We start from the raw sequence: 18795 nt of genomic DNA, 5'->3' as shown, positions 1-18795 counted from the left end.
ACTTTTAAAAGTTACATTGCAAATTCCAAATAGGGCTATGTTTTCTTTCACTTTTCTTTCAAGGCACCATGCAATTATATTAGATATAATCTCATTGTGAAATTGTCAGTTTATTTACTTGGATTTTTAACTCTGCTGAGATTGAATATAAAGGACATTGGTCGTAACATGGATTAACATGGAATATGTTTTCTTTGATAAAAACTACCATTTTTAATAGTCCAATTGCAGTAATATTTATAGATGGATGCATAAACTTTATTCAGCTTATCTAATGAAGATGAATGATTTTTCTAAAATCAGCTCATTAAAATTCAGTTCTAGTTTTGAATTGCATTGCGGTCCTACATGGTGAATCCCTATTCCTTTTAACAAACGAATCATTTTTTCTAAACTGGACTGCTGAATTCTCTTACTATTTTAGTCAAAAAGAATAGTCTTGTGCGTTAGGTTTGAGAGTTTATATTTCCAAAATATAAACTGCATCAGTAATAAAAATTCTGTGATTTGGTAAAATTCTGCCCATGTAATCTATCTGTAACAATAAGGATTAAATACTGGCGCCACTGAAATGATCTGTTGAATTTGGAGCCAGTATTTCACCTGTAATTTGTAGCCAATGTACTGCACATAGTTTATGGTTACCTTACATGTGCTGACTTAACAATTCTTGTCTTAGTGCTTTAAAAGCACATATGACTAAAGTTTCTGGCATTTTTCTCTTGATTCATTATGAGCTTAGTCCGGCATGGTGATGAATGCTCTTGGTCTTCATGAAAATTGACAGCATTCAGTACTTCTCAAGAGGGACAATGCAGTGTTGAGGGTTCCTTTAGCAGTATTTTTAATAGAGCATACTTGCATTGTACTGTACTGCCAAACAGTATGGATCAAGAGCTGCCACGTTTAGCTTTTTAGTTTGAATGTATTCACCATAAGCAACATTCATTTCATGCAGTAGTCAGGCCTGCAGTCAATTCTGTTTGTTCATAGTCCTGATAAATGTAAAGCAAAATTGGGTCCCAAGTTTTCAGCATACTCAGATTTTTGTAGATTATTAAAACTGTGGTGTCTGTTTGAAGAGCTTACTGCGCAAAAGCAGAATGTGGTTTAACACAGGAAATACACTGTATCACAATGCAATTAAAAAGAAAATTGCACTCCAAGTGGTATCAGATATTTAATATATCTCTCCTAGATTTTTATCATGTGACTAAGAGAAAGCAGAAATCCCTAAGTATCAGTTGTTCTTTACTGCAGCCTGTTCAGGAAGGTGTGTAAGCTTGTGCTTAGCTGTCACTGTACTTCACTAACCCCAGCTTGCTCTTGTAGTCAGTGGGACATCAAAGGGTGCCTAAGAGCTTTGTTGGGTCTGAGCCTGCACCTTCAATAGCAGATCAAGGAGGAACCTTTATTTGTGGTGGTTTTTCTTAGCTCTTCATCACTAGGATCAGATTGTGGAGGGCATCTCGATTTAATGATGACATACAAGACCTTGTTTTCCAGACAAAAGTTCAGGTCAGTACTTGTTCTGAAGTAAGGAATGAAGAGAAGAGTTGCCTCTTCTCGCCGGTGCCAGAAGCCTAAGCCACCTACCAGATTGCAGAAGCCATCGGTGCCTCGCCAGATACTAGCAGTCCCATGCATCCATCCAAGCAGTCAAAATCTGTAACTTCCTAGCTGTCAGTTGTGCAATGCAATGGCAGTATCTAACCACCAGTATTTTCATGCATATTTAAACTGAATGGAGCATAAACATAAATCACATGTGTTATCAAAGTAAGTAATGTAAGGGAAACATTCTCATTTTATTATTCACTTGTCAACTTGGTATAACAAAACTATTTTAAATATACATGAATTCCTGTAACACTTCCAATGTGCTACAGAGTTCAGCAACTATCTGAATATAGGATCAGTATGGCCTGAATAATGAGCCAGGTCTCCACTCAATTCAGCACGGATTCAGAGCAGTACTCTGTACATGGCACGGTGGAAGTTCATATTTCACTGTCATAAGACATTGTTTTTAGGAAGTTAATTTGCTGAGTATAATTTTTGTTCCCCAGATGTGTTTCAGCTTCATTTTGTTCAAATTAAGGGGAACAGCTTTAATTATTTTATGCTATTTGATTTGTCTATTTCTTTAGCAGTAGTAAGAGGTATTTTTCACAATTGGTAAAGACATTATTATATATAAGGCAGCTGGATTGCTTTGTTTCAGGAGTCTAAATTAATTGCATACAATACATATATGACATTTCCAGTTCTTTGGTTTGCCTGTAAAATTGAGAAGCTAAGATTTCAGTGCAACATCTCTGTTAGCTATGGCATTCTGTCTTGAAGCTACAAAGCAGATAAAGTTAATTAATTCCACTATTCTTAAAACATCAATATTTTACTTTATTCCTAACTGAGGTCATTTTACATTTCTTGTCATATGCTGGAGAAGAAAACATATATATAGATAATACTTCCATACTACAAGTCCAGGTGGTACTGCTGACATGGAATATGTGGAGAATTTCATACTTGCAAGAAGGAATGGAAAAATAATCTACTGTGTTGTTTATGTGGTGATGACATATGCCTTTGAGACATATGTTAGCTCTTGGAATATTGAATGCTCTCTAGGTGAAGATACATCGCTCAGTTTTTATAAAGATGTTTTTCTGTATATTTTGGGTAAAAGCCAAAATTCTTACAAATAATTTGAGCTAAGGGATTAAGTAGATAACTTGAAACAATGGGGATGGATCATTTTATACCTGGTTATAAATAAGCATGTACAGAAATAAGATATGTATTTCTTTGGAAACTGTTGAGCATTCCTAAAGTTTGTAAAGTCTCATTTTAAATTGTAAGTTTTCCAATCAAGTGAAAAAATACTAACAATATTTATCATGTCTTTATATTAAACTAGAAATACATGTGCCAAATTCCAAATGGGGGATAAGGATACCGATAACAATAGGAAATAATGCAGAAATTGAAAATGAAAAGCAGCTGAAGCTATGTCGTTTAGTCTTACTGTTCTGACATCTTACAAACTAATTTGGGATTTTTATATACATGTCACAATACTGAAAGTCATGATTAAAATATATATTGAGTTTCTCAGTGTCCATTTTTCTTATTGTTTTCCTCTACCAGATTGGAATGTGTTATGAAGTGTGAGCACTTGCACACCTTTTCTTTTCCATGTGCAGTTAGCATACATGCATTCATGCAGAGTTAGACATGTTAAAACTTTAAGTGACTCTGTGCAGAAATAGAGCTTCACATCAATGAACTTGTACACCTTTTCAGAATTTATATGTAAGTAGTTTTCTAAATGCTACTGTATTTAAGTGTGTATGGACACTGGTATTCTGTTTAGGTGAGCTTGATTAAAGTAATAGAAGATGAAGTATTTGTTACTGGAAAATCACAAAGGATTAAGTGAACTTTTAAATTAATGAGAAGCAAAATAGTCTTGTGATGAGTTTTTTGGTCTGTTTTAAACCTGGAGTCCATAATCACTCAGCAGCCATTTAAGAAAGAAGTGTGAGATGAATACAAATAACATCCTAATGATCCCCAACGTGATTGTTCCTGTAATGCAGATTTTACATTCCTGCTATCGCAGTTGGCTGATGCCAAGTTTTGGCTAGTTGCTGCGTTTTGGAGAACTCTGATACGAGATGAAGGCATAAATGAAGAGTCTGGCAGAGTAACACTTGAAATAGTTCAATTTTGGAATTTGGTCAGATGTTATATATAGTTAATAGAAGTGTGGCTTGAGTTGGAGGGTGCCCATTTTAAGAACGAATGTTAAAAATATTGAAATGAATTGTTCAAATGGAAATGTTGTTTTGGCATTCATCATCCAGGGGCACAACAGTGATACATTTCTCTAGTGGAACTATGTGCGTGATTGTGCTTTTGAGTGTTGGCTAAAAGAGCTGATGAAAAAAGATCTAGTCACTTAAAAAAGTATCTTTTTTAACTGTTGTTGAGTGTTTTTTGTTCTGTGTTTTTTAAAAAAAAGTCTTAAAAATTCAAGTAGCTTGTTTTTTAAATATTAAATTACATTCCAATTCTGGTTTCTTTTAAAAGGCTTCCGTAATAAAATCACTATTAGCATCAGTGCAATTACTAGTTGATTTAGTTTGGCATGCCCTTTTTAGCCTAGAGAGACACAAATGACACACTTGAATGAGGCATTCTGAGACTGTGAAGAGAATGGGGCTTACTTTCTTTTAAAGTTAACCTTTTGTCAAACTTTTTATCGAGGCTGTAGAGGTGATTATTTCATATTAAATAAATGTCAATTTCTTTGTGTAAACTTTTTGAAAGCACATTCTTTGTTCATCTCATCACTTGCATTTTAGTCAGATTTGGTGTTGACCCAAATGGAAGCAAGCTACCTTTTTATTGTTTCCTAAATGAGGAATACTTTCCTTTTTATATGTTAGCTGTTGGTGAAATTATATTTCAGACACAGGAGTGAGAAAGCTGCTAATATATTCCTTAAATAGGAAGAATCCTAGCAATATCTATCTAGCAGAAATTGAGAGAAGATATTATATGTACACACATCTGCACACACATAAATGTATTATTCTTACATGATATCAAGTGATTAAAAGTTACGTTATGTATAGGAAGGATATCAGAGGAACTTCATAAGGCAGAAATGAAATTATAATCCATAACATCGAAAATGGTTTTGCTTATTTTCTTTGTATGTTTTTCTTGAAGGACTGTTCATCCTCAGAAGAATATAGCATCGCTGCAGCATTGCTACCCCTGACAACTGCTTTTTATAGGGTAAGTTTTTATTGAAAAGCACTCCTATTTTGTTTTTTTTTTACATTACATATATTGTTAAAAAGAAGAAAGTGATGACAGGAGATATATGGCAGGTAAGGAAGATTAATTCTAAAATAAATTGTTGTTAGTGGAAGTCTTTTTATAGGCTATTGTGGACATGACTTCAGAATTACACTTACTGATGTGGGGTCATGATGATTATGATAAATTTAGCCAGAACTAAATGCAGGCTTATATGATGGGTTAGCGAATTATCATTGAATTATAAATAGTCACTAAAATAATAGAAAATAATGATTTCTGATGTATAAAAAATGTTTATTAGAGTACTTTTTTGTTTAATTTGGTGTGTTAAGCATTGGCCAAAAAGTACATATTAAGTTTTCAGCCTGTTAACTTTGGAGAATATTATGAATGGCTTGTTTTAACTGTATATTTGTTTTCCATTTCTTGTGTTGTTTTTTTTCTTTTCTTTTTTTTGCGTAGTGTTTGATAGTGATAAAATATGATAGTAAATATGAAAATGTAAATTCTGCAAGCAATTATTTCAAAACCAGAACTTTTGTAGTATGACTGTAGTTATTTCAGTGTCCCAATACAGTAGCTTTTTCGCCAGTTCTGGTTAGCTCAGGAGTCACTTTTTAGGATGTACGTATCTGAGGAGGTAAGAAGTTCAGAACACGGTCTTGCTTGCAGTATTAAATAATCTTTGTTTAATATGAATGTTGTTGTACAACCCGGTTTGGGAAATAAGTGTTTAATCATTGGTAATTGCTACGTCATGGTACTGCAAAATAGTAGTTATTGTGACAGTCTAGCTAGACATTAATAACATAGTAAAAATTAAGAAAAATATAACCTTCCATCCTTCAGATGGTGTATGAGGTGTTTATGAGTAGTCATCAATAAAATGCAGAGAGATTCCTATTTTAGCTGAATAGAAACTAGGGTTTCTGCAGTAATAAGCTGAGAAATCAATTGGTCTGTACATTCTGATTGAACAATTTCTGATTGTTTTAAACTAGAAATAGATTCCATGATGTAGTTTTTAGAATAAAAAATGTGGAACTTTATCAGTCACAGAACACAGAAACATCTGCTGAAGACAAGAGCAATTTTGGCAAAGTCATATGCACAGAAAGTTTCTTGAAATCTCCTATTTAAGACAGTATTTTCTACATTTATAGAGCATAAAGTGGTAGATTTTCTCTCTTCTAATAGTTTGAACTGTGAAAAAGTTTTATTTAAATGAGCTTTGTTTTAGAGCTGTACATAATACCCCAAGACTACTCTCTGGAAAGAGTCTACAGGGTATTTTCATACTCTTATATAAGCTAACCCAAGGAGACATTAAATTTTTCAATCCCAGCAAATAAACTCTCTTCTATCTTTAATTACAAGTTCATCTTTTTCTGTTCCCTCTCTTTTGAATCCTAGAGTAGCAGAATCATGAATTATCATGTGTTGCTGACACAAAATGCGGAGAAAGAGCTAATGAGCTGTGGAGATTTTCCGTTTCCCTATTATATTCTTGCTACTTCATTAATACTATATTATGAAGAAAGATTGACTTTAGTTTTGTTTTATTTTTGGATTTTTAGTTCCTCTAATAAAAATGTCTAAGAGAGTCCACATAGCTCTTTACCTTGAGAGGTGCAGAGAGTATTTTGGGGAGTTGTAGCAGTTTGGTTAGATTCCTCATTCGGTAAAGTTTGATCAAGTAGGGAAAAAAATAAAAGCAGTAAAAAAATTACTTTTTTTGTGTGAAGTATCATGAGTGTTAAAATAAGCTTAAATAAGTTTTAATTTCAAAATCAAGGAGAGCAAAAAGCTGGATTGAATATAGAATATGTTTAAGTAGTTTCTTCTATACACTTGTATGTTTTGTAGGAGTACCAAGATCTCACACCATTTGTCTCACAAAAAGAAAGCATGTAAGAAGCATGATGATATTTTTTTTTAATGTTCCAGACCTGAACTAAAAATTAAAATAATCTGACTGTTAACTTGCAAAAGCCAGCTGCTAATGCATAATAGAAAAAGAATTTTGTTTTTCCCAGATCTAATCCTCAGGTTCAGTGATGGCCCCCTTTGGTATGTCCCATTAGATACAGTTCTTTGGCAAAAGTATTTATTTTGGTATAAAACTATGCATACTAAACACAAACTGATGTGTTGTTCAGAACATAAGATTAACAGATTAAGGTTCTGTTTGGAATTTGAGTAAAAATGAAACTTTTTGGAGCGCTTTTCAGCTTCTCTAGAGGTTTTCAAAATTGTATTCTAGACTAGAGTGGGTATGTTCTACCTGGCATGAACCTGTGTAGGAACAATATTCTGTATCAGTATTCTTAAATTAAGAAAAATGAATGTCATTCTTCCACCTTGTTAACATCTCTGTAACCCTTTGGAGGGATTCCTGCTCTGGAGTTACACTAAACTAACGTTCCTCTTCCCCTGTTTTGGGGAGGAATCATATCAAATCCTGCTGCTTTACTTTTCTTCACTGAGCTTCCTGCTTTCTAATGTTAACAGTTTATAAGTTCTCTTTTCACTGGGTTTCCCTTTACCAAAATCTTAGAATGATTAAAGTTTTCTTGCTGAACACAGCATATTGCTGTTCTGTCTCTGATAAGTCCAGAGGAATGTACAAACTAAAATTAAGGTCATTTGGGGATTATTTGTTTTTTATTAAAATACCTTCAGGAAAACTGCTATGTTTGCACTGTCAAGCTATGTCACGGTCTTTTCTGCTGAGTTGCTTGTCAGTGTTCTTTAATGACCATATACAGTGTAGTTTACACACACATCAATGCTCACACACACACCTCAAGCTGCATTTCCTTTTTCTGTAGGCAGAGCTACAGGTATTCCAACACATGCTTCAGTATGCAGAATTTTCTTACCTCTGCTGTAAGTGTGATTGTGTTTATGCTTTCCAAAAAATGGTGAAGTAGTGCTTGGCAGCATGTACTTGTTTCTATTGATGTTTCTGTTACCAGAATAGCATGTTTAATGCCAGGAGCATATTAAGTATTGTTTCACCTAGACCTGTTGAAGCTGCACAGTGTTCTTGGTAGCCAGAAATAGGCAGAAATTGTGAATCTTAATAGTGACACAGGTTTTCATTTGTGTGTGCATTGGTATTACTGCGCAAGTGGTATTCCAAATCGAGTTATCAGTGAGAAAGCCTGTAGTAAATCTAAGAATGTTGTAGAGTTATATCAGTCAAGTATATATTTTACCATCTGTATTTGCTATAGCGTTTTGATGGGACATTATGTTGGGATTTCATGTCACAACGTTTTATTGTTAATGTAATTCCTGTTGCTTCAAATGAAATAATAAAAAGAAGTTGTACATCATCACAGTTCCTTTATGAAAGGACTGTTGTGTATATGAAATGTTAAGTTTCAATTTGTTTACCTAACACAAAGCAGAGCACTAATGAAACAGTTACCTGTTCTTCCTAAATAGCTTTACTGTACGTGGCCACACATAGTGCAGATACCAAGTGTTTGAGGTGTATAAATAATGAGAAAGATGTGTTTTCGTGTGAGTCCAGCAGATGAAACTGAGAAACATACTCCTAGAGATGATGTTGGTAAGATTCTGAAATGGCCTTCTCATGAAGTAGTCAATGCTCTAGCCTTGGGGTATTTTAAAATACTCTTGGGAAAACAGTAAAAAATGTATAGATAGGAACAAGCTTGCATGATCTAACAGGTCTTGTCTTAATGTCTCTGCTTACGTAAAGATTAATCTAGGGTGTTTCTCATATATCTAATTAAAATAACAGGAAACATCGCCCTGTGTACAGCATGCTATCAGTTCTTGGGATGTCTGGTGAAATTTCAGAATTCCAGCTCTTGAGTCTGTTAAGTGATCTGTTGTGAAACTTGATCAGGCAGAATTTGATCACACTCTAACTCATAACTGGTGGGATTAAATTAATAGACAGGAAGTCAGTACTGATTTCATATTTGTGGCCTGGAGAAATAATCAAATTTTTCTAGAAAAAGTAGTCACAATGCGTTTTAAAAATTTTAAGTATTGGACAGGAGCTGTTAGCAAAACGTGACTCATCAGTGACAGTGGTCTTTGGTGTGTTCTGTTAATGTCACAAAAACAAACACATCTTTTGCTTCTGGGTTAGAAAAAGGTTTTAGTTTACCATTAGTAATACTGTTGGAATTCTGTTTGAAATTGAAATAATATAAATAAAATGTATTTATACATGAAGATAAAAGAATTTTTCCATGGTTTTTTGGTACGGATGACCCATGCTTATTTGGTATGCGGTCATTTCTTCTGTGTATAAAATAGAAATGTAGTATTTCCTGGTGCTGCAAAAAGAGATCTTTTTTCTACATATGGAAAGAAAGGACAAGATGAAAAGGACAAATTTTAATCATATTTTCATTTGTTTAACTCATCAAGGAAGACAGTTTGATGATTGTATAATTGGCATTGTCAAATTCACAGGATTTGGGTACCCTGTTTCTATTATGTCTCTTTGCCCGGGTGGCAAGATGTCATGTAGACAGTGCTGCATTTCTTAAAGGTTTAGTATGCAGAAAGGGTGATGGTCAAGGGCAGCCACCAGTTGCAGCCTGTTCGCTGGACAAGAGGCAGAGGGAGCAACAGCTCTTGTCCTCACTGCTATCCCATGCCAAGTCACAGAGTCCACTTCTTCATCTTCCCTCCCTTTTCAACTCAGGTGACATTTGGCAGTCTGATCAAGGATTCGTTCTTTCATCCCTCAACCATTGCAGAACATGAATGTGCGGATTATAATACGATTTTCTCACTTTCAGGGGATTTTTTTCAAAATTTTAGAAGTAAAATTTTATGCTTAAACTTTGTATAATCATCTGTGTTCCTATACCTTTTTAAGGATATTCTATCACATTGCATAGTAGATAGTAAAGCACTTGCAAAATTTTGTTATTTGACATTCAGAAGTGACAGTTCTGATCACCTGTGTTTGAACAAAGGAAGTGGCATAATAAAAATATATTATTCTGAAAGTAAAGTTTATTCAGTGTAGAAATGGTGAATGGACCTTCATATTTTACAGACAAGTATTTCTTTTAATTGCAGTAGCCAGAGCACTGTTATTTTTCAGTCACAATTATTTCAGATTTCTGAGTCAGTTGTTGATGTACACTTGGATGATGCTGATCTAGTTTCAGCAAAAATAACCCAAATGCAGTAAACTGCCTCACAGATTGGATGTACTGCATTAAAATTGACATCATTTAGCATAATGCAGTGAGATGCTTTGGAGACTGCTTCATAATTTTTATGTGACTAAATTATGTAATTCTTGGGAGAGATGGAGGAAAGGATTGATTTTTACTTTTTTTATTTTAATGCTTGTAAGCCACCAATTTTGAATAAAATTTCAGTTGGATAGTGATGCTAATTTTATTCTAGAACTTGCAATGAAACATCAGAGAAATATTTTGCGCACTATGGCTAACTGAAATCCTTAGGGTATGCTATTGTTTGGCTGTTCATCTGCATGTCTGCTCCTTTATCATTTGTACTCTATACACTTACACCTTTCTCTGTTGAGAAGGAAATGGAGTTACATAAAATAGGATAATTGCTTTATTCGGTGTTTTTAAAAGATTACCAAATTTTGGTCCCATCATTTTACTTAAAAGTTTTGATTATAGTACAGAACATTTATTCAGGTCATCTTAGGAACTATCCTAGTAGCATTTTCCAGATTGAAAAGATTTTAATCTGTGTTTATTTGAAGTGGGTTTTTTTAAGTTTTTTTTAATAATCTTCAAGTAGAGTACAAAATTGTGATTTAAGAAAAATATTTGAAGATAATGATAAAATGTGAAACTGAAAGTGTTCCATGTTAAGACACCAATATAAGTAATTCTGTTTTCCACAGTGAAGTATACATGCTCTTTTGCATTGCATAATGGTAAACCAAAATTAATCTAAGTGTATACTTTCCTAGTGGAAATGAATTACCAAATTTCAGTAACAGTTATGACAGACTTTCAATGGAAGAAAACCTTTACTCCTTGAAATGCTGGAATAAATGACCACTTTACTCCAGAGCCTGCTAGGTGTGGGAGGGATTCCCAGTTAGAAGGATAAAGGCTTTCTCTGAAGATTAAAGAGGCAGTGCTAGAGAAATTCAGAGTAGTTCATCATATTTTAACTATTACCATCAAATTCTTTTCCAAGAGATACCCAATTCAAGGTTAATTGTATATCAGAAGCATCATCATTTGAAATGTGCTCTCTGTTGTATAGCATCAGCTACAAAGTCAGAGAAGCTAACTAGAGAATGGCTAATGTGGAAATCTGTGATGATGGGTGAAGAGTTAATTCCATTTTTATGTCTCTATCAGGCAAGTTTTACAGTTAGTATCAGCTGGAATAAGTGGAATATTGGTCCAACTGTACTGTGGAAAGCAGTGGACAATTTGGTGCTAACATCATCTCTGTTACTTTGTAACAAATAATAATATATTGGTCTTTATTTAGAATTTGAGTAAATACAAGGTAATTGCATAAAGTTTTTGGATGATACAATAAATTTTGAAAAGCAAAATCAGTGGCTTTTTTACATTTAGCATGAGTTTTCATTCTTAACTTGTATTTCTGCACAACTGCGCTTGTCCCAAGTAATTCTCATAAACATCAGCATGATGTTAGCCTTCTATAAAGCTAGAAAGACTTTCTGTAATGTGTTAGCTTTCTGTACTGAAATATTTTCATTCTTGCATCTAGTTAATATATTTCCTTTTAAATGTTTCTGTCTTACTCTATTGGTCTGCTTCTTTAAAATTCTTCGCTCTTCAATTGCTGGCTTTAATTTAGGAAACTCCTATCCTGAAAGACTTCCTTTATTGTCTTGGCATGTTTTGTCTGCTTCCATTAATTTTCTTCTTGTATCTCTATTCTGCCAGTTCTGATACTGGTTTAGTCTATGGAAGTGTTTTTGTGACTGAAATTGTATTAAATAACATTATTTTTAATACTATACTTATTTATCCATTTTCAGAATGGTAATCCCTTAAATGTGGAAATATATTAAGTTGCCTGCTTGAAAACCAGCAAGAATATGCCTGTGTCATATAGTGGAAACTATGGAAGAAGCTGAACCACAAAAGAAAATGTCTGTAGGCAGACTTTAAGTGGTTCCTATTCGTTACATAACTTCTAAATCAAACAGCAGGGAATTTAAGGACATCACACAGGACAGACAAAATATTTTTCTGCAGTACTTCAAATGAAGTAATAATTATCAAAAGAACATATATTAACTTTCATCATTGGATTTTGATGTTCTTCACTATCAAAGCCCTAATGCTTCTTTATATCAGCTGAGATCATAATGTTTCAACTCCAGATACCAGTCTGGCTTGTTAGGTGAGTGGTAATGTTCATGAAAAGTGTAAAAGGTCACGATGCACATGCCCTGTTTTGCAGAGGTAGGGTTGAATGGTAATCCTTTCAGGTGATTCATATTTTGTAAGGAAAAAATACATGTTTATTCTTTAGATTGAGGTTAGTTCCTAGACTTCTGACTCTAGTGTAACTTAAAACACCATGCAGTATATTTACAATGTAAGCTAGGTTTTTAAATCTTAAGTTGATTTAATACGTAAATTGCTTTTCTATATATCATCTTGTTTAACAATTCTTCATTCAGAGATCTTACTCATTTTGCACATATTCAAGCTGACAGGCAAGATTGATTAAGGGTGTTTCACAATATTATCGAGCATGTATGTTAGCATTATTTGCATTACTGGTAAATCCAGGAGCCCTAATTATGGACCAGAACTGCTGGTTTGGTTTTGTGCAAAAGAATCCAAAGATGAAGATCCTTATCCTTGAGAGCTTGCAATATGAATTTGAAATAAGTAACAATATTTGAAGTCAGGCTATTTGAGGCACTGCAAGGAAGCCTGTGGAGCAGTATTAGTTGTCATTATTGTTGGTGATTCTATCCACCAGTAAGTAGGTTAACTATGGCTGAAGTTTTTATAGATATGATATAAAAGCAGTATTTTTTGAATTTTGAGAGGGGATAAAAAAAAATAACCCACTTGATGGGTGCCTATGCATATGAGTGGGGTCATGGAAGAGAATAGTAAGGTGATGGTCAAAGTTCTGTCAATATTTCCTAACACTCTCCCAGTCAAGGGGGTTTATTATATCCATTAAAAGTTCCTTTCATATAGAGATTATAGTTCAGTAAATTATTTTTGTAAAAGCAAACATACCCTTTAAGTTAAAACAGGAATCTGGGGATTCTTGTTAGCTATGATTTAGTAGTTTTGCACAAACAGATGCCAAAATATCACCTTTGATCCTTAAGATTTTAATTAGTGTACTTTGGTTTTGAATGGATACATAATACATGTCTGTAGAACAGATTTTATGTCTTTGCAGGTAGAGCATATCTCACTTCCAAAACTGTTTATAGGTGAAAAAAAATCTGCAAGAAATAAACCAGGAAAGTATAGTATGACAGTTTAGCACATTGGTGGGAGAGACTAACTAGAGGATTTTTTAATATGTGTCTATACAAGGAATTTTGGAAATTAGTTACTGTAGTAACTTTGCTCTGTTGAAGAAGCTTGCTTTCCCAGAATGATATCATCATGAGAAACATTGAAGAGAATTTAGCAGTCTGCAATTCTTTTCTTCAGTGGTTTGTGGGAGGAGGTACTTGGTCAGGAAAATAAAAGAACAAACACAGCCCCCCACCCCCAATTCAAATAAGAAGTAAAGATAATGTTGTAGTAAGTGTTTAGTTCTGTAGCTGAGGAACTGATCCACTATCTCCTATAATAAACAGAAACCTTTCCATTGTATTCCCACAAGCGTCTCATTTTCTTGCAATGATACTGAACTCTGGTTTGACTGTAACAGTTTTAACTTAGTTATAGCCCATCTCTTTACACTGTTATTTCGAGGAGGGATTACAGAGTTACAGAAATACCGCTTCATTTAGAATTTTCACCATGAAAGAATTTCTAGTGGTTTAATTAAAATTTCTGATAAAGCTTCTGATCTTAAAGTGAAGGAATGTAAATGTGAAGTAACAGTCCATATCTGTAAGTTCAACTTCACCTCCTGATCACTACATCCTTATTCCAGTAGAATGGAACTTAATTTTCCGCATGAAAATACAATTTCTTTTATTGAATTCAGTTTCATGGGAGCGTTATTATCTGGCCTGATTTGAGCAGCATTATTTTATGTTTACAGAAGGGAGCAAATGCTTACAGATGGTAAGGGAGATAAGTTGCACTTGTTTGTGTATATTGCCTGCTTTCGTGTGAATTTCTGTGTTGCCATCCTAGATATCTCATCAACAATTTAAACTGAATGAGGCCCAAGAATTGGGGTGTCACAAATGCTTTCCTGTCTTATGGTTTTCCCCTTCACTCATACACGTTATTATTCTCCTAGTGATTCAAGCTCATAGTTGAAGTCTATCTGCTACTCTTGTTTTCATCCACATACCCCCTGCATTTTATCCACTGGCTGCTGCTCTATGCTTCATAATAGTTCCTACAGTTGGATATTCTTCTTCACATCATGGGCTTTCTGAACTTGTGAATACCACATCAGCTCTTTGTCGTTCGTTCATTCAAAACACTCCTGACGAGAATTTAATAGGCAGATGATGTACTAGGCGGATGTCTCCTCTTCCTCATGTATTGTTCATGCCGTATCTGGATCCTACCATTTGGCAGAAGCGTTCCTTAAAATATCCTGCTCTGTAATGCACTTGCATCCAGCACCTCCATAATCATTTCTTTGTTGGTCAGACTGGATTTTTCACTTAATGTCTCAAATGATTTACCTCAGAGTGCAATAAGTTCAGGTTTCTTGTCCTTACTTTCAGAATTCTTCATATTGCTCTTCCTTTTTTTGCCCATCCTTTCGCTTTCATCTTCTGAACCATGTAGTATATATCATTTGTATTGCCAAGATGAGATCTACTACTATTAGAATTTTTTTAATTAATTTTCAATTTTTATTCTGTATTGTAACCTTATATCTTTCTGACTATTTTACTCATCCTGTTCTTGAGGACCTCTTGAGGATTATTGTTTTAATAGTTTCTTCAGATAAGGGAACGCTGTATATTGAGACAACTTTAGAGAGAGTTCTGCCACTGAAGTCAGAGAAAGCTGCCATAGGACAAGGAAAATAGTAATTAAAGAAATACTAGAATGAAGTGACAGAAGAACTTAACAAGAATTCCTTCATTACCCTTTTGGGGATTACTTAGATGCTATAATAATGGGGCTTTTAAGTTTCATATCAGGTCATCAGTAATTCTAAGAACCACTATCTGAATATAAATAAAAACACAAACTTGTGAGATTTACAGGGTTTATTTGTTTCTGAGTGTAGACCTAGATAACAACTTTGTGGCTGGAGGGTTATTTTGTGGGTAGAGCTAATGCCACCATTCTAATGCAGTCACACAGGTGCACACTCACTGCTGAGCCACCTGTTGCCAAAGGGCTATGGTGACATTTTAGAAGATTTTCAAAATAGCTGTGTCACAATTTGAATAGACTAATGGTAATCTCTGTAATGAAATTAGATTTAAAAAGAAAAAAAAAACAAAAACAAAAACAACTTTACTGTAGACAGGGTGGAACTTAACCTTATCTAGAACTGTGATGTTCTGGTAGGAAAATGGCTTCTCTTTCTTTTTTGCAATTTCTGAACATCCTTCATTCTAGATAATTTTAGTTAGCTTGACATGCTCCATGTATAACAGAACTTTGTAAATATTTTTGTTATCTCTTTGGAAAAAGGAGAAGTATGTTATTGTGCATTATTTAATGTTACATGTAACTTTGTATTAGCATATATCTGTCTGTCTTGATACATCTATATAGATACCTGAGATATTCTGTGTGGCTTTAAGTAATGTGTAGTAAATTGTACATGATCTTCAGGAATCTGTGATTAAAGATCATGAGTAGTTTTGCCAGAAAACATATACAGTAAATAACGCTCCCTCCAGATTTACATCCCAATTTTGCAAAATTCTAGAATTCTATTGCCCTCTGCTGGTTTAGTGTACCTGTTTGTGATTTGGTAGCACTGAATTACAAGAGAATTGGCCTTTCTTTTATTTTTCATGGTGAAGTAATAGTAGATTAATGAACCACTTTGCTACTCACACTTTAAAGTATTTTAAAATAGAAATCAATCTTGAGTCCAGTCTTGTTTGGTGGCTTTCTGAAGATAGGAGAGATGGCAAATTGTTTTCTGGTTGGAGAAGCTTGATTTAGTATTTAGTCTTTTTTTTCCTGAAGCAGTAAAAATCAAAACTAAAAAAAATAACAGTAGAAGCTTCACAGTTCTTACTTTATACTTTTATGACCTTTCACCACATTTGTGTGTAGGATATATGTGGGTATAATTTTATATTTTAGACCAAATGAGAAAATGATTTATTGAATTGCATTTTTTGACTGATGTTATCCATGCAGCGCTCAGTCAGACTTGAAAATGTATTTATATACACTTACACTTGTTTGAGTATGTGCATGCTGTGATAAATATTGATATAGATATGCACAGAGTGATGCAGTGTTGTCTGCAAGTAATATAAAGATAAGCCTCACTCCTGCAGGTCAGTCTATATATGTTGATCCTGTGGGACTTCTTTGAAGTCTTTTTGAGTTTACCAGGTATCTGTGTGGGCACAACATAGATCTGAGTGCAAGGACTGGCTCATAGAATCTGTTCATACGTGGGACTTGGTTTGCATCACCTTGGGGAGGGGCAGCGTGTTGCCTACAGGAAGTGGTACCTATTCATGATACGCAGTAGGAGGTAATTGACTGACTGTCTGTATAAACAGCTCCTAGACAGGGAGTAACAGTGTCACTATGATGATCTATAGATAAGTTTACACTTGCAGATTTCCAGGGAGAACCTTAACCAATACAGGAGAGGAAGTGCTGCGATCTCCTTTGGTATGCAGAAGTTGCAACAGCTTTCTCGGAGAGATCAAGCAGATAACCCATAGCACCGTGAATCCTTTACTTCAGAAGTAAACTGAATTTCTCTAAAAAATAGAGTACTGTTGAGTTTGCGCCTTCATTTCCATAGCCAAAAGAGAAAAATCATGTGAGAAAAGAGCAGTCTCAGGTATATTTATATTCTGTTTTTTACTTTCTTTGTTTTGTAACTCTTTTCCAACTTCACAATCAATAACTGGATCCTTTGCCTATCTGGAATAAACTTGCTTTCTTCTTTAAGCTTTTGTGCTGTAGAGGATAATGGCTGGTGAGTGATCAGCACAAGGTGTACTTTTCCAGAAACAAGCACTCTAAATCATATAATGTCATAGAGAAGCTATTTGGGGACCTGCACCTCTCAGTAAGTTTGGGAGTCTTGGAGCTGGTGCACAATTTTTTACTGAGCCACAAGTATCATTTTCAGAATCAGAAGTATCCAGTGTCAGGAAACAGAAAAAAAATGTAGGCAGGTATTATCCAGTGCCATGCAGTAAAGTGGAAATAATGGAAAGAATTCCTGAACTCAGGAAGTTGCATATAGTCACATAGAACAAGTCTCAAGTCTACCTTAGTGTTTTCACAAACTCTAAAACGTAATTCATTATTTTGATATGAGTAGTGTCTGTTTCATACATAATTTGGGAGGGAAGTGTTTGGGTTTTTATAAGTGCCATTAATCTATGGAAAGAACTCAGTGTCCTTTGCAGAAGTTAACTCATTTCCTGTTGGTTATTACAATTTACACGTCAATGCTCATCTAAGCTATCATACAGGCAGCTTTAGAATAAGGACTTTATCACTTCAGAACTATTCTTATTATTTTCTTCTGGGGTCTTTTTTTAAGCTGTCAGCCCTTAAATCCTCCCTTATAAGTACGAAATTCTTTTGCTGCCTCCTATGTTCATTCTGTCTGGCAGAAATGAATTATTGGGACAGGAAAAAAGGGCATAAATATCAGTATAGTTTAGCTGTTATATGGAAAGATAGGTGCAGATTTGTTTTATATAGGTAGTATTGCCTGATGAAGAACACTGAACTACTATTTTATGTAAATTGGAGAAATCCTGACCAAATTCTTTTGAATACAACCGTAAACATTGGGGCCCTTTTGATCTATTAGATTAGTTTCCATTCTAGTTAGAGGGCTGACTAAGCACTCCCAGGGTAGAGAACATAGACACTGCAAGCTTCATGGAATGCTTGTATTTGTACCAAGAGTATTTTTAGTCCATGGATTTTGACTGCATAGGAGCAGTAGTGTGCTTCTTAAGGTTGGTATTCATACTGCTTTTTTACAAACAAACAAACCAAAACAAGCTGAGAATCCAAAGTGATTTTGCCCAAAATAACTGGCAGAGCTGAGCCTGGGACTACAAGTCCTGACTTTGATTCTGTGCTCTGGCCTTTATCAGCTTTTGCCATTTGTTTCAACACCTGCAGGTGATGAGAAGGATGATGTTTATGATTGCTTAGCTTTTCGATGGATTTTTTTCATCCTTTTGTAAACAAAACCATTTTTACTTTGTCTAGGAGTTACTGTCAGTGTTGATTTACATCATTATATTTGAACATAAATGTCCATTGTTTAAAAATTGTGTTTTGTACATGGCTGTTGACAGTTTTAACTTCTGAGCACAGGAGGAGCATCTAAAAGCCCCTCAGCTTTCCTGTCATGTTTGTCCCCATGGAAAAATTTCATTTTTATTTCAGTAACACTATTACTATGGACCCAGGGTAACGAGTTTAAACTTTCTTTTGGGTTTGTGCCAAAGATCACCCCCTCTTTACCTAGTTTACACAATTACCTAATTTGGGCTGAGGCATCAAAGGCAGCTGGACAGGCTGATAGTCAAATCACTCCTTTGTGTGACATTCATCACACAAATTGGCATGAGTTAACTACCAACTAGCTAGGCTTGAACAGACATTTCCT

General features: G+C 34.5%; 1 protein-coding gene across 7 annotated transcripts in view; it reads left to right on the top strand.

Annotated features, from left to right (window-relative positions):
- SBF2 (SET binding factor 2) overlaps nucleotides 1–18795 on the top strand; it is a 302371-nt gene that overhangs the window by 221073 nt on the left and 62503 nt on the right. For all 7 annotated transcript variants that reach the window (XM_074841630.1, XM_074841634.1, XM_074841633.1 and 4 more), the window contains one exon: nucleotides 4744–4812. In XM_074841630.1, the coding sequence (XP_074697731.1) occupies nucleotides 4744–4812 (69 nt within the window). The remainder of the gene's footprint in view (nucleotides 1–4743; nucleotides 4813–18795) is intronic.

This window comes from Strix aluco, chromosome 16 (assembly GCF_031877795.1).
Source record: "Strix aluco isolate bStrAlu1 chromosome 16, bStrAlu1.hap1, whole genome shotgun sequence".
NCBI classification, from domain to species: Eukaryota; Metazoa; Chordata; class Aves; order Strigiformes; family Strigidae; genus Strix; species Strix aluco.
The sequence above is the reverse complement of the archived record's forward strand: the minus strand, read 5'-3'. Positions and strand labels throughout refer to the sequence as shown.